We start from the raw sequence: 23273 nt of genomic DNA on the forward strand, positions 1-23273 counted from the left end.
ATGGGGAGCGTCGCTGCACAGCTATTTTCAGGTCTCTCCAATGCGTTCAAGTCCGGGCTCTGGCTGGGCCACTCAAGGACATTCAGAGACTTGTCCCGAAGCCACTCCTGAGTTGTCTTGGCTGTGTGCTTAGGGTTGTTGTCCTGTTAGAAGGCGAACCTTCACCCCAGTCTGAGGTCCTGAGCGCTCTGGAGCAGGTTTTCTTCAAGGAGCTCTGTACTTTGCTCCGTTCATCTTTCCCTTGATCCTGACTAGTCTCTCAGTCCCTGCCGCTAAAAAAACGTCCCCACAGCGTGATGCTGCCACCACCATGCTTCACTGTAGGGATGGTACCAGGTTTCCTCCAGACGTGAGGTATTTCTGTTTTTAATTTTAATAAACAAAATATAAACTGTTTTCGCTTTATCATTATGGGATGTTGTGTGTAGATTGATGAGGAAAATGTTTTATTTAATACATTTTAGAATAAGGCTGTAACGTAACAAAATGTGGAAAACGTCAAGGGGTCTGAATACTTTCCGAATGCACTGTATAACAAATGTTGTTTTACAATGACTGGATAGATCTGTGACAGAAATTAGAAGAAAGGAATTGCATAGATTGACACAGAACAATTGTCTAGACTAGAATATAATTTAATGAATGAATTCAAGCGCTATAAATCAAAAACAGTTTACTATATATTCAGTTAAGTCATACAAGAAAAAGGGGCTTTTCACACATGCTTTGACTAAAATACACTCTTGAAAAATGTGTCTGCTAAGGTGATGTCATTTTTATTATGAGATAGTGCCTGCAGGAACCAGATGAAGGCCTGAGAACAGTCGTCTGGCTCTGTCTTGATAGACTTCCATCCTCAATGGTAATTTAGCTATAAAGCTTTAAAAACTATTTCTAGAAAGCAAAATGAATTGAGTAAACAGTGAGTATGTTCCCTGTATCGTATAAGAAATTATGCTGAGACACATTTTGTAATTGTATTCATTAGCTTTGAGCTAAAAAACAACTGGCTTGAGTCATCTCCTGTCACCATAAGCTGTATAAAATGCTAATTGCAATAGTGGGAACATATCACACCAGGGGGCTTATTCAGGAGAATGGGACTTCACAGAATGCTCAACATAGAAATGTATTGTGTAGAACATGAATATGATTCTCTGTAGTGTAGAATACGGAAAAAATGTCATCAGTGCTGTATTTCTGTCTACAACTTTAAAGTTCCCAGTAACTACAGCTCTCTGCTGCCATCTAGTGTGGAGTTAGCTCATACTGCACTCTACTCCTAAACACTGAACAGTCAGGTGTGTCATGAGCTTTTGGATACATTCATTCTCATTCGTCAAGTCTTGACTTTGACCCAGCCAAAGTCATTGTTATGAATAAAAACATATTGTTAACACGGTTATGATAAAATCTGAACCCAGGCTCCCCCATTCTCTTCAGACTCATTGTCGACAAATTGAGTCAACGTGCTCTGCATGTTCAAAGCAAAGCAAAATATGACATTTGATTGTGATCATTGCTACATTCACCTTCAAACTGAGCCCTTTGTGATAAGTCTTGACCTTCACAACCACAGTCTTGAGGTCCAGGGGGAAGGTCTTTGTGAGCTATTCCACGAAGGGAGCCCTATTCCTGGGCTTCAAAGCAAAGGTATGGGGGTGTTCCCCATAGAAGTGAGGTAACTAGCCAAGCTCTCCACACCTGGGTAGGCTGTGTGGTACTGTCCATTAATATGGAGGTCTGATGGACCTCCACATCCTCCTCCCATCTCCTCCTCATCTTCCTTCCCCAGCCCGTCGGAGATCCACTCTGATGTCTGGTTGACAGGACCGGTGCTCCTCAGACTGGACCCCAGGAGGAGGTGTGTTGGCTGGGAAGAGGAGGGGGACAGGGAGGGACTGATTAGCACCAGCGAATCAGGAGCCAGGCTGTCCTCTCTCAGCTCGTCCCACAAGTAACCTGAGAGGAGAGTGAACAGGGTTGTGAATCTTGTTGTAGATTGTATAAAAAATAATTCCTGAATATGGTTCTCTCTGTCTTGGCCTCTCACTCTCTATCTCATATCTTTCATCCTTACCGTGGAGCTGCAGGTCAGTCAAGCTGGGGTTGAGCGTGTCGATATCGTTACTAGCATCTTCATCTAGCTGTAGCTCTTGTATGTTCCTGGGCCCAACATCATACTCTGCCTGTATGGTGGCGCTACAGGTGGGGGGTGTCTGCCCCGCCAGAGGGGAACCCAGGGTACCCACATTGGGGGGGATTCCCGATAGAGGCTGCTGTCTGCAGGGGAGTAGAAGGAGAAGGGTTGGGGGGTGGTGGGGGCAGGTAACGGGGGTGCTGTTGGACTGTCAGGGAGGGAGGGGGGACGTGGGGGTAGAGGGGACGTCGAAGAGGATGACAGGGCTCTGGAGGATGGGATGTGAAGGAGGAAGGGGTAGGGATCTGGTTGTGGTAAGAAGGTAAAGATTTCAGCTTCTCTGGTCTTTCCCCCAACAGGCGATCCAGGTCCTCTGAGAAAACAGAGAAAGAGAGAGAGACTGTGGTTAAATTGAGATGACCTTGCACTTATCCCCTGTAACAGCTGCCAAAAAGTCTGAGTAGATAGAATCACCAGAACGCTGGAGTTGCTCAGTCTCAAAGGTAACATACCCTGTATGTAACCGCATCTTATTTATGGTGTAATTTATGCCATGACGGACCTGAGAATTGCCAAGCTTTACCCTCCACCTAAAATACTGGCATCCAAACTTTGAGGAAGCGCAAATAAAACATAGCCCAGGTCTAAGGGGAGTCCTGGTCTGTGATGAATAGACCACCTACCTGGCCTGGCCATGCTCTTGCGGACAGTGAGGGGGTCTTTGCGGCGCCACTTGTGTAGCTCCTCCTGCATCTTCTCTATCTTGGCTGGGTTGAGGGCCCACAGGCAGCCCTTACGGGAAGAGTTGCCAATCTTATTCTCCACCTTCTCAAAGCACTTATTCAGAGACAGGTTGTGGCGGACCGAGTTCTTCCATCCATCTGGAGCCGTCTGAGAGACAGAAAGGAGAGGAAAAACTCACAGTAACAGTGTATTTTTACATTTTCCATGGGATACTTTTTTCTCTTAAATTGTTCAATTTCAATATATACTATTGTAAAGTTTGTATGTAAATAACCAAGGTATTGCTTTGAAGTATATTTAACATTGATTTATTCCTTAAAAGGGGTTATCTGTAAAGGGGTGTGTAACTGGTGGCAGGGAAGTCAGACGCAGGAGAGCAGAACTAGGTAGTAGCCGGAGCAGTTTAATCCAAAAACCAACAGCATAAAAATACAACAGAATATGGGTACAAAAACCCAACGCGCACCAGTAAACGTGCACAAGCACTGACAACAAACAATTCCACACAAAGACATGGGGGGAACAGAGGGTTAAATACACAACAAATAATGAGGGAAATGGAAACCAGGTGTGTAGGGAAAAAAAGTGGATCTACGATGGTTAGAAGACCAGTGATGCCGACCGCTGAACGCCGCCCGAACAAGGAGAGGAAATGACTTCGGTGGAAGTCGTGACACTATCTGCGATTGACGTATCCGTTTTTGGACTTTTCAATGATTGATATTTACCCATCAGTGGAGGCTTCTATGGGGAGGACGGCTCATAATAATGGCTGGAACGGCACAAATGACCACGAGCCCGTCCTCCCCAATTAAGATGCCACCAACCTCCTGTGTTACCCACTGATCCTTGAAGAATAAAACTTATAAGTTAGTTCAGAACTCAAAATATATGCTTGTTTTACTCCACTGTTTGTGAACATTAAAGAGTAAACAAACAACATACACCTTACATCCATAGCTCTGTCCTGCCCCATCCCTCAGCTTTTTCCCTCAAACAGGGGAGGGCAGAACACTGAGTAATTGTTTCAACTGCCAAAACACTAACCAATTAAGTCATTCAAAATCAAGTCAAAAGTCAAGAGGAACCAAAGCAGTGTGAGTGCCACGTTGAAAACACACATGTGCACACACCCCCTGGGGTAGTCTCTCAGTCAAAGGTCTTACTGTATGTTTGGCTGGAGAGGAGCCAGAGCTGTTGCAATGCCACGTTGCACCTTCCTCCACCTCCTCCTACAAACAGCCAGCCAACAAAGAGCCAACCATTTCATGGGTCTATAACCACTGGGATGGATGGAAAGACACTGATCAAGCCCTAACGGGAATCAGCCGGGGTGGCCCACGGTTAGCCTCGTTAAACACTGGTTGTGTCCCAAATGGCACCCTGTTACCAAGTGCACTACTTTTGACTAGGTCCTATAGGCCACGCCTGTATTCTATATGGAATAGGTAGGGGTCGATGATGCCTAACAAACGGCTGGGGAAGAGGCTAGCCTACGGCTGCTTCTGCTTTGGCACACTGTTGAATCTAAATACACTATTACAGTATCATTCATCATCCATCTCCCCGAGGCTTGCCAGGAGATCTGGAGACTGCTAGGTGGTAGAGCCAATCCTTCCTATGGTCTAAAGAAAATATGTGGTTTCTCTCTCTCTATTGATATCACTCTCTCTCTCTCTCTCTCTTGATATCACTCTCTCTCTCTTGATATCACTCTCTCTCTCTCTCTTGATTATCACTCTCTCTCTCTTGATATCACTCTCTCTCTCTCTTGATATCACTCTCTTGATATCACTCTCTCTCTCTCTCTCTCCCTCCTTCCCTCCCTCCCTCCCTCCCTCCCTCCCTCCCTCCCTCCCTCCCTCCCTCCCTCCCTCTCCGTGTCCTTCTATAAAGGGCTTATCGCCAGATAAGAAGATAAGAGAGGTTTGAAGATCAACAGGCGTTGATCTCTCAGTGATTGAGTCTTTTAAACCACATGTAAATACTACAAGGTATTTACTTTACAATGCATAACACACTTATGTGTCTGTTTTGGTAAGTTAGGTGATGCAAAGTTCATACAATTTCTCAGTGCATGAGAAACTCTGCCTGTGACATTGCACAGATAAAATACATAGGATGAGAATAATGAAACAGAGATGACTGTTGGGTCAGTGAGAAGCCATAATGTCCTGCTGCTGTACCTTGAAGTAGGGGAAGTGTTCAGTCATGAACCTGTAGATCTCACTAACCGGGAGACTCCCTGTCTTACTGTTCCTCAGAGCCATGAAGATCAGGATGCTATGGATAGAAGACAAACATTGTAGTCAGTGTAGTCAATCAGATGTAGTCAATATTATTATTATGTTTATTATTACGTATATTACATGATATTATTTAACATCAGTGTTGTTTCTCCATTTCATATACACTACACTCTCAGAAAAAAGGGTTCATCGACTGTCCCCATAGGAGAACCCTTTGAATAACCCTTTTGTTTCCAGGTAAAAAACATTTTGATTCCAGGTAGAGCCCTTTATACAGACGGTTCCACATGGAACCCAAAAGGGCTCTACCTGGAACCAAAAAGGGTTATTCTAAGGGTTCTCCTATGGGGACAGCCCTCTAAGGTGCTAGATAGCATATTCTTTTCTATGAGTGTATATTCATGACAAGGATCCATGATGACATCCACAAAACACTAAAAGGAAACAAGGACATTCATGTTGTTATTATTATACTAATTCAGTCTTTGAGGAAAAAGTCTGAAAATAAGTATCGTAGATACAGTAGAATTGACATTATCGTAAATAAAAGCAGGAATAGTTTTCCGTTGTGGGTTTGAATAAGAGGCCGTGCTGTGTATGCAGAACCAGTGAAGATCTAGGGCATGGGCCACCTCACACACACACACCCCATCCACCTCACACCTGCAAGCCTGAGGGATAACGGTGATTATTTGTGTTATGTAACATTGATACTTGAAAGGAGTTTAGGTTAAATCATTATTGAAATATATACCATCTGGTCCTCAGAGGACCACAGTACAAAATGTACAGAAACTAACTGAAATCATAGCTGAACACTGAGTACTTGGGTTCACTTTCAATCCAAACTGGTAAACTGGTTTTAGGGGTTATTAAAGAACTGACATGCTTACAGCTCAACTTCTTTTTGTTTCACCTTGTAAACATTATTTCAAACATGCAGAGAAAGAAGAGTGATGAAGAGTGAGAAATGGGTTTGATTAAATAAGGTATTGATTGAATAAGGTCTTTAGTATATAATTCATGTTGCACCAAAGTCCAAAACCTGATTTTATAGGTTGGTAAAATATTGTGATTATGCACATGTATGGAGTATTGAAGTAGGGTGCTGTCATGACTCTTTCCTGGGTGAGGATCAAAGGTGCCAGATCAGCTTGGCAAATGGCTGACGGACTGGGATGGTTTTGACACCTTCACACCCTGTCATAAATTAAGGGAGAGAGAACTCTCCTTATGGCTCTCTAGTAGCAAGGTTGGAATGTGCTTTATGTAGAGAGAGACTTTTGCCGCCAAAACCTTTTTGTACAGAAAGTGAATATGGGAACAATATTTATAAGATAGGAATGTTAAGAATGATCAGTGGGGATCTAAAGAATAATCATGTCATATTGTTTATTATTTTGTGATGTCATTAAGGGGTGGCAGGGTAGCCTAGTGGTTAGAGCGTTGGACTAGTAACTGGAAGGTAGCAAGTCAAATCAAATCAAATGGAATTTTATTTGTCACATACACATGGTTAGCAGATGTTAATGTGAGTGTAGCAAAATGCTTGTGCTTCTAGTTCCGACAATGCAGTAATAACCAACAAGTAATCAAACTAACAATTCCAAAACTACTGTCTTATACACACAAGTCTAAGGGGATAAAGAATATGTACATAAAGATATATGAATGAGTGATGGTACAGAGCGGCATAGGCAAGATACAGTAGATGGTATCGAGTACAGTGTATACATATGAGATGAGTATGTAAACAAAGTGGCATAGTTAAAGTGGCTAGTGATACATGTATTACATAAAGATGCAGTAGATGATATAGAGTACAGTATATACGTATACATATGAGATGAATAATGTAGGGTATGTAAACATTATATTAGGTAGCATTGTTTAAAGTGGCTAGTGATATATTTTACATCATTTCCCATCAATTCCCATTATTAAAGTGGCTGGAGTTGAGTCAGTGTGTTGGCAGCAGCCACTCAATGTTAGTGGTGGCTGTTTAACAGTCTGATGGCCTTGAGATAGAAGCTGTTTTTCAGTCTCTCGGTCCCAGCTTTGATGCACCTGTACTGACGTCGCCTTCTGGATGATAGCGGGGTGAACAGGCAGTGGCTCGGGTGGTTGTTGTCCTTGATGATCTTTATGGCCTTCCTGTAACATCGGGTGGTGTAGGTGTCCTGGAGGGCAGGTAGTTTGCCCCCGGTGATGCGTTGTGCAGACCTCACTACCCTCTGGAGAGCCTTACGGTTGTGGGCAGAGCAGTTGCCGTACTAGGCGGTGATACAGCCCGCCAGGATGCTCTCGATTGTGCATCTGTAGAAGTTTGTGAGTGCTTTTGGTGACAAGCCGAATTTCTTCAGCCTCCTGATGTTGAAGAGTCGCTGCTGCGCCTTCTTCACGATGCTGTCTGTGTGGGTGGACCAATTCAGTTTGTCTGTGATGTGTATGCCGAGGAACTTAAAACTTGCTACCCTCTCCACTACTGTTCCATCGATGTGGATGGGGGGGTGTTCCCTCTGCTATTTCCTGAAGTCCACAATCATCTCCTTAGTTTTGTTGACGTTGAGTGTGAGGTTATTTTCCTGACACCACACTCTGAGGGCCCTCACCTCCTCCCTGTAGGCCGTCTCGTCGTTGTTGGTAATCAAGCCTACCACTGTTGTGTCGTTCTCAAACTTGATGATTGAGTTGGAGGCGTGCGTGGCCACGCAGTCGTGGGTGAACAGGGAGTACAGGAGAGGGCTCAGAACGCACCCTTGTGGGGCCCCAGTGTTGAGGATCAGCGGGGTGGAGATGTTATTGCCTACCCTCACCACCTGGGGGCGAGCTTGATGACGAGCTTGGAGGGTACTATGGTGTTAAATGCCGACCTATAGTCGATGAACAGCATTCTCACATAGGTATTCCTCTTGTCCAGATGGGTTAGGGCAGTGTGCAGTGTGGTTGAGATTGCATCGTCTGTGGACCTATTTGGGCGGTAAGCAAATTGGAGTGGGTCTAGGGTGTCAGGTAGGGTGGAGGTGATATGGTCCTTGACTAGTCTCTCAAAGCACTTCATGATGACGGAAGTGAGTGTCGTTTAGCTCAGTTACCTTCGCTTTCTTGGGAACAGGAACAATGGTGGCCCTCTTGAAGCATGTGGGAACAGCAGACTGGGATAGGGATTAATTGAATATGTCCGTAAACACACCAGCCAGCTGGTCTGCACATGCTCTGAGGGCGCGGCTGGGGATGCCGTCTGGGCCTGCAGCCTTGCGAGGATCAACACGTTTAAATGTTTTACTCACCTCTGCTGCAGTGAAGGAGAGGCCGCATGTTTTGGTTGCAGGCTGTGTCAGTGGCACTGTATTGTCCTCAAAGCGGGCAAAAAAGTTATTTAGTCTGCCTGGGAGCAAGACATCCTGGTCCGTGACGGGGCTGGTTTTCTTTTTGTAATCCGTGATTGACTGTAGACCCTGCCACATACCTCTTGTGTCTGAGCCGTTGAATTGAGATTCTACTTTGTCTCTATACTGACGCTTAGCTTGTTTGATTGCCTTGCGGAGGGAATAGCTACACTGTTTGTATTCGGTCATGTTTCCGGTCACCTTGCCCTGATTAAAAGCAGTGGTTCGCGCTTTCAGTTTCACGCGAATGCTGCCATCAATCCAGGGTTTCTGGTTTGGGAATGTTTTAATCGTTGCTATGGGAACGACATCTTCAACGCACGTTCTAATGAACTCGCACACCGAATCAGCGTATTCGTCAATGTTGTTGTCTGACGCAATACAAAACATATCCCAGTCCACGTGATGGAAGCAGTCTTGGAGTGTGGAATCAGATTGGTCGGACCAACGTTGAACAGACCTCAGCGTGGGAGCTTCTTGTTTTAGTTTCTGTCTGTAGGCAGGGATCAACAAAATGGAGTCGTGGTCAGCTTTTCCGAAAGGAGGGCGGGGCAGGGCCTTATATGCGTCGCGGAAGTTAGAATAGCAGTGATCCAAGGTTTTGCCAGCCCTGGTTGCGCAATCGATATGCTGATACAATTTAGGGAGTCTTGTTTTCAGATTAGCCTTGTTAAAATCCCCAGCTACAATGAATGCAGCCTCAGGATGTATGGATTCCAGTTTGCAAAGAGTCAAATAAAGTTAGTTCAGAGCCATCGATGTGTCTGCTTGGGGGGGAATATATACGGCTGTGATTATAATCGAAGAGAATTCCCTTGGTAGATAATGCGGTCGACATTTGATTGTGAGGAATTCTAAATCAGGTGAACAGAAGGACTTGAGTTCCTGTATGCTTTTGTGACCACACCATGTCTCGTTAGCCATAAGGCATACGCCCCCGCCCCTCTTCTTACCAGAAAGATGTTTGTTTCTGTCGGCGCGATGCGTGGAGAAACCAGCTGGCTGCACCGACTCCGATAGCGTCTCTCCAGTGAGCCATGTTTCCGTGAAGCAAAGAACGTTACAGTCTCTGATGTCCCTCTGGAATGCTACCCTTGCTCGGATTTCATCAACCTTGTTGTCAAGAGACTGGACATTGGCAAGAAGTATACTGGGGAGTGGTGCACGATGTGCCCGTCTCCGGAGTCTGACCAGAAGACCGATACGTTTCCCTCTTTTACGAAGTCGTTTTTTTGGGTCGCCGGCTGGGATCCATTCCGTTGTCCTGGGTGGAAGGCAGAACACAGGATCCGCTTCGCGAAAGTCATATTCTTGGTCGTACTGATGGTGAGTTGACGCTGCTCTTATATTCAGTAGTTCTTCTCGACTGTATGTAATGAAACCTAAGATGACCTGGGGTACTAATGTAAGAAATAACACGTAAAAAAACTAAAAACTGCATAGTTTCCTAGGAACGCGAAGCGAGGCGGCCATCTCTGTCGGCGCCGGAAGTAAAATATTCAAACCCCTGAGCTGACAAGGTACAAAATCTGTCATTCTGCCCCTGAACAGGCAGATTAATTTAGTTTTGTGAAGATAGTGATGTAATTTTAGCCTTCTAAATTAGCTAATTGTTTTTCATATAAACTTGTGCCCAGTCAGTAACCACACGCCCAAGTGAGCACAGACATTGTGTCGGCGTGATGGAATGCCCCCCTTTTTACCCAAGGATAAAAGCCTTGGAACCTAAATTTACATTAGATCAAAACATGCCGGGTTGCTGCTGGCGTGTAAAGTGGTTGGGAGCCTGAACCTGAATAATCAGCCTTGAGACCATTACGAGACCAGCCAACGTACAGCGTGAGCTAAACGTGACAAACGGTTTCAACTCTACAGACCAGAAAATGTGAGACGGTAGTCCATACGTTTGAAATGGTGAAATGGTGAAACTCTCAATCTCTACACAAGAAGAAGAAACTCACTAGACCGTAGCATTTACCAGTCTGCAGCCGGCATGTAAAGTAGTCTAGGACATTTGATCAAAGACACGAGGGGAAGGAATAGGTCCCTCTCAGACAACCATTGGCACATCTGAAGTATCTATTCCAACAACCTCTCCACAACCAGTGAAGCTCTACAAAAGACATTGTGACCTCTGGTGGACAAACCAGAACCTTACATCCATCGACAACTTCACCATAGGAGTCATCGAGTTCAACAGAGATCGATGACGATCAAGGACAGCTATGTGTAAATGTATATATTGTACTTCTTATCCGAATGAGCGGTGGTTCATGTGCAAAGTATTACTATTCCTTTGAGTGTAGGTTCCAAATGTAACAACGATAAGTTGACTCTGTGTCTCTCCCTCTCTTTACCTACCCCTCCTTCTCCATATGTGTAACAAGCCGTCATATCTTGTCAGTCCACTAGGGACTTTTATCTCATGTACGTGTGTATGTGTATTCTGTGTTATTATTTTGTTAGTTAGTAAATAAATGATTAAATCAATTTGTGTAGTACTGAATATTCAGAAGGGCTAGGGTTCTTGCGGATCCAAGGATTATGTGACGTTCAGACTGAGACTGATGAGGAAATAATTCATAATTGACTGTTATTGATGTAAGAGATATCTACATATCAAATCAAATCAAATGTATTTATATAGCCCTTCGTACATCAGCTGATATCTCAAAGTGCTGTACAGAAACCCAGCCTAAAACCCCAAACAGCAAGCAATGCAGGCGTTGAAGCACGTTGGCTAGGAAAAACTCCCTAGAAAGGCCAAAACCTAGGAAGAAACCTAGAGAGGAACCAGGCTATGAGGGGTGGCCAGTCCTCTTCTGGCTGTGCCAGGTGGAGATTATAACAGAACATGGCCAAGATGTTCAAATGTTCATAAATGACCAGCATGGTCAAATAATAGGTCTGGGACAGGTAGAACATCCGGGGAACATGTCAGGATTCCACAGCCACAGGCAGAACATATCTTTAGAGTTTAATTTGGGAGGTGGTAAGTCATTAAACAACTTATTCCATGGTGCCCCAAATTCCTAATGAATTAATTGTTACATGATTAATTTAATTGAGTAACAATTAAACATAGTTAGTTGACAAAATAAATAACAGTCATTAGATGAATGATAGTCACGTCACGACAGTGTTCACCTGTATGAGTAGATGGGCTTGGGGAAGAGAGACTGCATGCTACTGTCCTGATGGGTTGGAGTGGAGAGGTACTGGAGAGAGTACTGAGAACTTTTGGATTGTCCACTGGTAGAATACACACCTGGTGAGAACTGGAGAGAACACACGTACACATGGGCATACATACACACACATTGTTACAGCAGAACTTGTATTACTTTAGCAACAGAGTGTGTACACAGTGAGGTTTTTCCAAACCGCACAGCTGTGTGCTGCAAAGCCGACAACTGTAAACTAGTTCACGGTATGATATAATCAAGCCCTGTTGGCAAAGTGATATTTTCCTTGGCAAGGTGTTTGACAAGGTATTTGGCAGAGTGGCACTAATCCTTGGAAAGATATGCAGTAGAATACACACCTAATAGGAAAGATATGCAGTAGAATACACACCTAATAGGAAAGATATGCAGTACTGTAGGTGGTTTCTATGTCAATCAACCTATACACAGCCAAAATTCCACCCAAACAAAATGAGGTCGCCAGTTTGTAGTCCTAAAAAACAGAAATGAGTTTTGTTCTTTGAGAGAATACTAATCAGTAAACATGACATTTATGAATTATGAAGCCTTATTAAGTGCTTTGTGTGCTTGTTTCGATTACATAAATGCTTCAAAATGTCAAAATGTTTACGTTAGCAGATGAAGATTATCTCATAAAACAAAACATATACTATAAGATCTCCTAAGCCTGTGTTTACCACTGACCTTATTTTCTGTGCAATTCCAAAATCACCCCATTGAGATAAGCTCCTCTAAGAAACTCCCCCTTAAGTTATCACCTCCCCCTGTACTTTGGTCCTGCCCACTCACCTGCGGTAGCGGGGCTAGGGGGCTGTAGGAGGCGTGGCCTTGGGACAGGAAGCAGGAAGGTTCCTCGGGTGCATCCTGTGGTTCTGTGTAAGAGCGCTGGGAGCCCTGCTGTGTTGAATGAAGGGAATGAATGAAGATAATAGCATGATTCAAGTGATGAAATCTGAGAAAACTCATTGGCAGCACTAGTATCAACGTGATGTGTGGGTGAGTGGGTGTGTGGATAGGAGCTGTAGGTGTGTATGAGAGATCTGTCAATGGGGAACTACTTGCGCATGTGGGGCTGTCCCCGATGGCCATGTACACCTGGGTATGGTACTACAGTTCAGCTGGTGGCGTGTACTAAGAATGAATAGCCATTTAGAGTATGAGTATCACTGTATCATACCATCAGTCTGGAAGCCTGGAAACTCCCGTTGTATGGATCCCAGGATGTCTGTTCCTCACTGGTAGATGTGCGTGTGGCAGCGAAGCTATCTAGAGCCTCTACCTCTCTGAGACAGACGAAGGTACGAGACTCAGAGGCACCAGGGGCCAGGCAACCGGTGCCAACCCCATCATCGCTGAACTGATGTCGGTAGGGGTGGAAGCGGTCAGCCGTTCCTGACCCTAAGTTTGACCTTTGACTCTGTCCCACCATGGCTCCATCAACGCTGTGCCTCCTGCAGCTCTCTGCAGCGGCATTTCTCTGTCTGTAGGTGGCACTCTCTCTCTCACGCTGGGCAGTGGTAAATGACACAGAACTGCTCTCCTCACACTGAGGGGAGATGAATATGCAATTTCTGAGCTGGTTATTTAGCAACGTCCAGAATCTCCTGGCTAGCATCTGCAATCATAAAACAATGCAAGTGGAAATAGCCAACAATCACCTACCTTTTATCTCCTGGCATTGTCTGTGTCCCAAGTGGCATCCTATGTAGGGAATAGGGTGCTATTTGGGACGCAGATATTATTTCTGTTTAAACACATCCTGCCTGTTTCAGGGGGGGTGTGGTCGTATTTTGATCTCTAGATAGACATTACTGCCCCAAGGGTGGGTAATTAATTAGTCCAAAAGAAGAGGAACGTGATTAATGTTAGGATAAAACTTAACACATTTCCTCCAGGGCATCTTGTCCTTGAAAAGGTCCTGTGTGTGCGATAGGTAGATAGTTTACATCCTTTTAGATTCACTCATAAACAATCTCTCTGTTGCAAGCAGACCTGGGTTCAAACAGTATTCATTTTCATTCAAACTTTATCTGTCACACTGGAACCAATGAAAATGACAAATTAAAAGTAACCAATGGAACCAAAAAAAAGGTACATTTTTCAAAACCTGTCCATCTACCACTCCAAGCAGGCTGAAGCAAATGCTCAAAGTATTTGAAAGATAACAAATACTACTTGAACTGAGGTTTGGTTAGTCAAACAGCTAAGGGCTAATGCACTAAGATCACAGTGTAGATTCTGGAATTACCACTGGAGGAACAGTAGCCTAATGCAGGTGCAGGAAAGGAGATTAGATGGGTAAAGCATGCATGGCTTTGGGCGAGATCAAAATGGAGTGTTTCCATGCCTATGGTTAACATCTGGATTGTTTCTGGGTGAAAATGGGTGCGACTTTAAAATAAACAATTTTCAGTGGATTCTGGTACCAGTGAGTGCGACATCTGCTGGAAGGAGGACCCTGGAGGATCAGAGGTGCGTAGGGAGGAGGTCTGAGGGGCTGGTGTCATTGTCAGGAACCTGTTGGCACTGGGTGTAAATGTGGAGCTGGAAGAGTCTGTAGACATGATGGTGTGCCTAGAAAGAAATCTGCACCCGGGAAGAAAATATACATTTATTTATTTTACCAGGCATGTCAATTAAGAACAAATTCTTATTTTCAATTACAGCCTAGGAACAGTGGGTTAACTGCCTTGTTCAGGGGCAGAACGACAGATTTTTACCTTGTCAGCTCAGGGATTCAATCTTGCAACCTTTCGATTACTAGTCCAACACTCTAACCACAAGGCTAGCTGCCGCCCCCCAAACATGTTTGAGTTTGGGGTGTGATATACACCGATTGTACAAAACCTTAGGAACACCTTCCTAATATTGAGTTTGCCCTCAGAACAGCCTCAATTTATCAGGGCATGGACTCTACAAGGTGTTCTTTGGGTGGTGGACCATTGATTACACACAGGAAACTGTTGAGCATGAAACACCCAGCAGCATTGCAATTCTTGACACACTCAAACTGAGCCTGACACCTACGACCACAACCCATTCAAAGACAACTAAATATTTTTTCTTGTACATTCACCCTCTGAATGGCACATGTACACAATCCATATCTGAATTGTCTCAAGGCTTAAAAATCCTTCTTTAACCTGTCTCCCCCCCATTCATCGACACTGATAAAAGGATCATAGCTTTCACCTGGATTTACCTGGTCAGTCTATGTGGTCAGTCTATGTTTTGTACACTCAGTGTAGCTCAACATGTGTGTTATGAGTCACAATCCCATTCCCTGTGTTTTTTCTCTATGTGATTTGGAATTGGAAATGTGTCATGACTAGCTTTCACAGGTCCATGACATGTACCGTATGCACAGTGGCTTGTGTGATTCATCTCTTTGTGGTTGATGCCATCCATGCGTTACATTATATTCTTATTGTATCCTTCAGTCTGGGTCATTCATAGTATGAATGTACCTTTCAGGAAGGCTACAGCACTTAACCCCAGTGTAACGTCTCAGTGGTCTTCTGGGCATCACTGAGTTATCAAGACCCTTTTGTTGTGTTACCATTATTGATGGTGACTCGTTTCAGAGATGTAGAGAGCGAGAGAGAGAGAGAGAGAGAGAGAGAGAGAGAGAGAGAGAGAGAGAAAGAGAGAGCAAGAGAGAGAGAGAGAGAGAGAGAGAGAGAGAGAGAGAGCAAGAGAGAGAGAGAGAGAGAGAGAGAGAGAGAGAGAGATTGTGGAAGTTTTCATACAGGAGTAAAAAGGAAGTGAAATGTCAGAGTTGAGACAGCCTTTGTTCTGTTGCAGCAACAGCTCCTTTGACTTTTGACCTGTTTGACTCAAACCTCTGATTGGCCGTTTGGAGCACTGACGAGGAAGAATGACTGATCAAGAAAAATAATCACTGTTCTGCCATTTCTTTGGCCAAAGATGGTTAACTGGATTTAAGGTGGAGCGGGATCTGTGGACGGTTGAGGACTATAGTGTGACATCCCTGTTTGTAAGCGTACTGTGACCTCTGACAAAATGGCTGGACCTTTATGACATAGGTGCAGTCCACTTGCTATGTAACAGCAGCGTCCTTCGTTAGACTCTGGGAACTAACCAATATACTGCAATACATCTTCACAATTAACCTTAATGTCTAAATGATTTGACTCTAGGAACTGTGTACTGATAATGGTCTCCACAACCAGAAGCTAATACTGACAAATGTACAGTATGTGCCATTCAGATGAACAAACGCTGCCATTGTCTGTGAGTTGATGTGGGAAAAGAAATGGCACCAGTCTGCCATGTTATCATGACTCTAGAAAAACGACCCATTAAAAATCAGGTATCAAAATGTCCACAGTTTGTCCTGGGGATATTCCCACAATTCAGGAGCCAAAATGTATGAATGAATGGTTCCCATCTGATTTAAAGACAAAAATATATATGTGAATCATTTGATACACCAATGTTTAGTGGTGCTGGTTTTCCTTTAAGTGTCCAATTCCTTTTTAACGTTCTTCTGAAGCTGAACGGTGTGCTGGTTTCTGACATACATGGGTTCAAATGGTATTTGAAACCATTATGAATACTTTATCTGTGCTTGATTGAGCATGCCTTGCTTAATGGACCAATAGAATAGTCCCAAAATTAGAATAGTCCCAAAAAGCCCTCTGGCTGTTTTGGGTTCTGAGCGCGGTTCTCAGATTATGCTTTTTCCGTAAAGATTTTTTGAAATCTGACACTGCGGTTGCATTAAGGAGAAGTCTATCTTTAATTCTGTATTCTGTGAATAACACTAGTATCTTTTATCAATGTTTATTATTAGTATTTCTGCAAAATCACTGGATGTTTTGGAATCAAAACATTACTGCACGTAAGGCGCCAATGTAAACTGAGATTTTTGGATATAAATATGCACATTATGGAACAAAACATACATGTATTGTGTAACATGATGTCCTATGAGTGTCATCTGATGAAGATCATCAAAGGTTAGTGATTAATTTAATCTATATTTCTGCTTTTTGTGACTCCTTTCTTTGTCTGGAAAAATGGCTGTGTGTTTTTTCGACTTGATGGTGATCTAACATAATCATATGCTGTGCTTTAGCTGTAAAGCATTTTTGAAATCAGACATGATGGGTAGATTAACAAGATGTTTATCTTTCATGTGCTGTATTGGACTTGTTAATGTGTGAAAGTTACATATTTCAAAAAAATATTTTTAAACTGAGTTTAAATGTATTTGGCTAAGGTGTATGTAAACTTCCGACTTCAACTGTAAGTTGTGTAGTAAGCCTTTAGTAGCCCATGTGTCTCACCCTAATAATTTGGTCTATTTTTCCCCTCTTAATTGTGCCTACTGTTCTGACTTGGTGGTGCTCATGTAGCCTATAACCTGTTTTATAAAAATGTAATCATCAAATATTGTAAGAGCTGTCATTGTCGGTTAATATGCCCCCTTTATTTATCCTATGGTTCTGACTTGGTGTACAAGGAGAACACTGTAAGAATGGCCCATGTTCTGAATTCTGCCACTTTACATTTCAAAGTGCTGAACAAATAGTTATATTGACTACATCCGTCCTAGCTCATTAATGTTTCAATCGAATTTACTGATTGGCTCTTATCCGCTTGTCATCCCCTTATGCTATAGTTTGTACATCTCAATTGTCATTAGTAACCACATTTGTTTAAGCAAGTCAACCATATCAGCTATGTTTTTTTAAAGGCAGGAAATTAGGCTGAATGAACTGTTTCGCTGCCAGACAAGGCTCCGCTGATAACCAGGTGTAACAGTTGTAAGATGTTGGGACTGCTGTTGGAACTCTGCTGTTGTGACAGCTGTATGTAGGCCATAACAGCTTGTGAGCATAGTTTGTCACCATTATAGTGCAATTAATGTATTGTTTAGTGATGTATTGTGTAGTGAAGTGGCTTTGCTGGCATGCACCCCCCCCCCAAATGTTTGTTTCCCCATCAAGATTTACATGCTAAAATCGCCACTCGTTACAACCTTATTCTAAGATGGATAAAATAATAAAATATCCTCATCAATCTGCACACAATACCCCATAACGACAAAGTGAAAACAGTTTTTTAGAAATACCTTATTTACGTAAGTATTCAGATCCTTTGCTATGAGACTCGAAATCGAGCTCAGGTGCATCCTGTTTCCATTGATCGTCCTTGAGATGTTTCTACAATTTGATTGGAGTCCACCTGTGGTAAATTCAATTGATTGGACATGATTTGGAAAGGCACACACAGTTGACAGTGCATGTCAGAGTAAAAACCAATCCATGAGGTCGAAGGAGTTGTCCGTAAAGCTCTGAGACAGGATTGTGTCGAGGAACAGATTTGGGAAAGGGCACCCAAAAAATTCTGCAGCATTGAAGGTCCCCAAGAACACAGTGGCATCCTTAATTCTTAAATGGAAGAAGTTTAGAACCACCAAGACTCTTCCTAGAGCTGTTGGGGTAGAAGGGCCTTGGTCAGGGAGATGACCAAGAACCTCCACAGAGGAACTCTGTGGAGATGAGAGAACCTTCCAGGAGGACAACCATCTCTGCAGCACTCTACAAATCAGGCTTTTATGATAAAGTGGCCAGAGGGAAGCCACTACTCAATAAAAGGCACATGACAGCCCACTTGGAGTTTGCCAAAAAGCACCTAAAGGACTCTTGAGAAATGACAAATTGAGAAAGACGATTCTCAGAACTGATGAAACCAAGATTACATTTTTTGGCCTGAATGCCAAGCGTCACTACTGGATGAAACCTGGCACCATCCCTACGGTGAAGCATAGTGTGGGGATGTTTTTCAGCATCAGGGACTGGGAGACTAGATGAACGGAGCAAAGTACAGCGAGATCCTTGATGAAAACCTGCTCCAGAGCTCTAAGAACCTCAGACTGGAGCGAAGGTTCATATTCCAACAGGACAACGACCTTAAGCACACAGCCAAGACAATACAGGAGTGGCTTCGATACAAGTCTCTGAATGTCCTTGAGTTGCCCAGCCAGAGCCCAGATTTGAACCAGATCGAACATCTCTGGAGAGACCTGAAAATAGCTGTGCAGCGACGCTCCCCATCCAACCTGACAGAGCTTGAGAGGATCTGCAGAGAAGAATGGAATGAACTCTCCAAATACAGGTGTGCTAAGCTTGTAGAGTCATACCCAAGAAGACTCAAGGCTGTAATCGCTGCCAAAAGTGCTTCAACAAAGTACTGAGTAAAAGGTCTGAATACTCATGTAAATGTGATTTCCAGGTTTTTTGGAGGATACATTTACATTTCTAAAAACCAGTTTTTACTTTGCCATTATGGGTTATTGTGTGTAGATTGATAAGAAGAAAAGAAAACATGCAAATAAGGCTGTAACGTAACAAAATATGGAAAAAGTCAAGGGGTCTGAATGCTTTTTTTGAGGAATTTAAGATTGGGTGCTCCTCCAACCTGTTCACCATGAATTAGTCATTTTGGGGAAGTTTTTCCTGGAAACCATTGGATAGGACCATGAAACCAGGCAAAGGCATAATCCCATAGCCTCTCCTCTCTGTACAGGCTCTCATGCCTACATGTGAAAGTGCTGGCTTGCCTGTTGTCAACAATGTGATAGTCATGTTATACAACTCACAGCGCTCTTGTTAGTTCTCACATTACATTGACTATTTAGTCAAACAAACACTGGTAGTGTTCCAAAATGCATACTTGTGTTCTATCTAGAGCGTATAGCAAGTACGAAAGTCAACTGTCATTTTTCAAGTGTGATTCCAAACATAAGACTGTTCAAAGACAAGTATGTACTAAGTTACTGGAAGTTCTATAAGCGTACTTGGGAGTTCTGGAAAACAAAAGCACTCATGGGAGCATACTTTTTCATTCCCTTTGGTGGGGAGGGTATCCCATAACACCTTGCTAGCTAACTTTCTTCTTGTCACTTTCCCCTCCCCTCGTGTTTCACCATTGCATATGAAGGAAATGTTTTGAGTAATGAAATGATAAAAATAAAGTAAATCAGGGACAACTTCATCAAGCCTATGAATATGAAAACTGTTTACAAAACCATTGCACATTAACAAAGGTAGTTGTGGTTCGCAGCAACTTGAACCAGGACTGAAATCTGAGCAGTGAGGTTAATTTCTCCTTCCTTAGCCTTATGATTCTGCTGTGTTCTCCTCAAGTTGAAGCACATCCCTCCCCATCACCCAGACAGATGGAAAGAACTTGGGAACCCTCCGTCCACCAGGAAAATCACCATATCCCAGGAGTTTAGTCAGGAGTTTATTCAGCACTGTGCAACATCACTATGTTAGAAATAGAATCACAAGTTATTCTCTATCATGCAGAATTGTCAGCTCATTGTAACATATGACCGTCAGTCTAAAATACGGACTTGGGGGATTTCTGTCCTCGTGAACGGCACCGCGTGCAAGTATTTATTCCTGCCCAGCAAACACCATGTTCAACTATTCATCGTCTACAATTTAGACCACAATAAGTTGAATGAGGTGTTAGTGAAAGTCTGGAACAAAAACCTGTAAACTCCTGTCCTGTGTATAAAAAACGTGGCTGTCATGACAAAATTTGCCCTCATGAACTGAACAAGCTTTTGAATGTTAATCTCCTTGATATTACTCACTTGCTATAAGGTTTATTCTACTGAGCCATTTGCTTTATGTTTGTATTCTTATCTTTTAATATTTCTTATTGTCACCGCTAAAAAAAAGCATCCATAACATTATTTGCCAATTACAATTTCAGGCTCAAGATGAATGTTATGTAAGTGTTTCAATACAAGAAGTTTGTATATTCTCTGTAAACTACAGAAACCTTTAGGTCCCAGGCACCATGTCATTATGTCATTATGTCATTATGGAACCTGTCATTCATCGGTAGTAAAGATGTCATTATAACCTTTCCCACTGGGAGATTTATTGACAGCAGATTCTAATCTCTCACGATTTCTCTAGATTATCTGATTGTCTCTGCACCTCCCCCTGACCTAGATTACCTTGCCTCTAACTTTGTTATGCTCTATAACTTTAGCCACTGTCACAGGCTTTCATCTCACTATCAGTAGCGAACCCTGGTAGCTGACGCTAATATAACCCTAACCAGGACATGATACATATATTTGCTTACAATAATTTATACTTTAGCATTTGACTCTATAACACCTGATCCATATATTTGAAAGTCACAGATGCTTGGATTGACAGTAATGATTTAAGTCTGTTAAACATTTTATCATGAGTCAGTTGTAGGAAGATTTTGTAGCTAAGTTGATCATACAGTAGGGGTAGTTACTCAGTCCATTGTGGCTGACACGGGGCCAGAAGGCCACTAAAGCATGATTAATGTCGTTAGTCGGTGCCCTTTCAGCCGCTAAACATCAGTTGCAAGTAAGAAGACAAGACTCATCTTTGTTCAGCGACACAGCTTTTCTTTTGAAAGTTTTGTCACCCCAGCAAACACACAACCACCAAACAAGGTCCTCTCCTTGTGGGCCTTAACATGGCGTACATGAGTGTTCAGTGTCATTTCACAGGCATGTCACACTTAATAAAGAAACAATAGCTGGTTAGAAGCACAGACAGGTGTATTGCCATAGGTTCGGCATATTTGCTCCAAAGTTTCCAAACTTTTCCCATCCTTGACCATTTAGAGATGCTCAACTCACCCTCCTTGATTCGACAACAATCTTGTTCTGCCAGTAGGCCACAGTATCTTATTTGAATCTCGTGGTGACAATCAATCATTCCAGTCCAGTCTGGGGAAGAAGAAGAATTGATCAGATTCACACAATGCACATGGTTTAGCCTAAACACCTGGAACACTTTCCAACAGAGCGATTCTTCTTTTGAAGAATACTGTTGAAGATATATTGACTAAGAAGAGTGTGGTAGTAGGAAGAAGAGCTGAAGGGCTGGTTCCAGCCTTCAGAGCATTAATCTCATGCTCATTCTCTCTCTTCTTTCACTCTCTCTCTCTCTTCCTCTCTTTCTGTCTGGCCCTCAGCCAACCCACGGTAGCCCAGCAGAGCGCTATGAGATACATAGAAGGAGACCTGTCACAACAGGTTCCAAAGGCCTAGTTACTGTACTGCTGAAGTCACCACTTCTGTCTCTCTCTCCTTCCCTCTTTCTTTACCTGATTTGAAGACTTGTGTGAATGGGGCATCAGATACACTTCAATCACATCCCCTATCCACTGAGAGAGAGTGGGTACTTAGCCCTGGTTTCAGAGCTTGTCCACATCGATAGGACCTGTAGGATAGGATCTGGTTCTCCCTGTGTAATTGCACCAGTCATAAGAGCCTGTATCAATTATCTAATTTGGTCTATTGACACTAATTGCTGTTCTTTGATTGCGTCAGGGCTCTCATTTGCTACGGCAATATAATCATTTTATATATTTTTTGTAGATTTAACATTTTTTACATTTTGATGCACCTGCATAAAATAGCATTAGTTAACAAATTAAACTGCTGGATTAGACGTACCCAGATGTGTCCAGGTGTGTCGCGGACGCAGTGCCAGGCAGTCAGGTGCTGAGCAGACGGCACAGGCTCAGAGAAGAAGTGCCAGATGTGTCACACTCTGTCAGACCGGTCACATGCCAAGGTGGTTGTTGGTTAAGATAAACTGAGTGGCGCTGGGTAGAGGAGAGGGGTTGACCCTTTGAGCCTCTCATTGAGAAAGCAAATGATGGACTGAACCGCTGAAGACCTCTTCCAAACTTTTATACTGACAGATGGATCAAGACCAACACCTGAGCCAGAGAGGGAGAGAAGGGGAGGAGGGGGGGAAGGAGAGAGAAAGAAAGTAAGCGAGAGGAGTGGAAGAAGTATGTCAATACAGGTAAATTCCTATCCTACCCTCCAAGTAAACCAAGAAAGCAGCACCCTCCCTCCGTCCCTCTCTCTTTCCTTCCCTCTCTCTCTCTCTCTCTCTCTCTCTCTCTCTCTAGCCTCTCTCTCTCCTTCCCTCTCTCTCTCTCCCTCTCTCTCTCAGCTGCCTTATTATTCAAACCAGGCTGAGGTGAATGAAAAATAGACAGAGGGATAAGTTACAGATGAATAAAATCTTAGGTTACAGTGGGAGGTCTCAGCCAACCTCTCAACGCAGTCAAGTAGCCGCAGGGGGCTCCTCCTGACAGAAAAAGGGATTTCTGAAGAAGTGGAATGTGGGAAAGAAGTCCTAAATGGCACTTGTTGAAATGACACCAAACTCCACTTGGTAAAAAGAAAAAACCTGTAGCACTGAGGTTACCTTGTTTGCTGTTGTTTTACTAGAATGGTTTATTTTGGGGAAATGGAAGGGGGCAGGGGGGGATTCTAGTCTTGAATCATTCTCCGTTGGTTGCCACCTTAGCACATGCTCCAGACAGGCTCATCAAAACAAACTGATCATGCAAATCTCTGAAACGATTCATGCCGCAAACACGTGTAACACAATTTGCCCTTTTACCTATGTGTAACTGCTATGTTATTATTATTTTTAAATACATTTTACCCCATTTTCTCCCCAATTTCGTGGTATCCAATTGT

The 23273-nt window shown here is 43.2% G+C and overlaps 1 protein-coding gene across 1 annotated transcript; it reads right to left on the bottom strand.

Moving 5' to 3' along the window:
* Nucleotides 1-600: 600 nt before the first annotated feature.
* LOC115136814 (forkhead box protein N1-like) lies at nucleotides 601-22493 on the bottom strand. The gene is given in 11 exon segments (XM_029672629.2): nucleotides 601-1962; nucleotides 2081-2282; nucleotides 2284-2513; nucleotides 2824-3031; nucleotides 5071-5167; nucleotides 11670-11800; nucleotides 12518-12625; nucleotides 12906-13274; nucleotides 14155-14314; nucleotides 21405-21494; nucleotides 22227-22493. Coding segments are annotated over 9 exon segments (1803 nt in total). The 5' UTR covers nucleotides 14293-14314; nucleotides 21405-21494; nucleotides 22227-22493; the 3' UTR covers nucleotides 601-1642.
* Between the last annotated feature and the right edge of the window lie 780 nt (nucleotides 22494-23273).

This window comes from Oncorhynchus nerka, linkage group LG11 (genome assembly GCF_034236695.1).
Source record: "Oncorhynchus nerka isolate Pitt River linkage group LG11, Oner_Uvic_2.0, whole genome shotgun sequence".
Lineage (NCBI taxonomy): Eukaryota > Metazoa > Chordata > Actinopteri > Salmoniformes > Salmonidae > Oncorhynchus > Oncorhynchus nerka.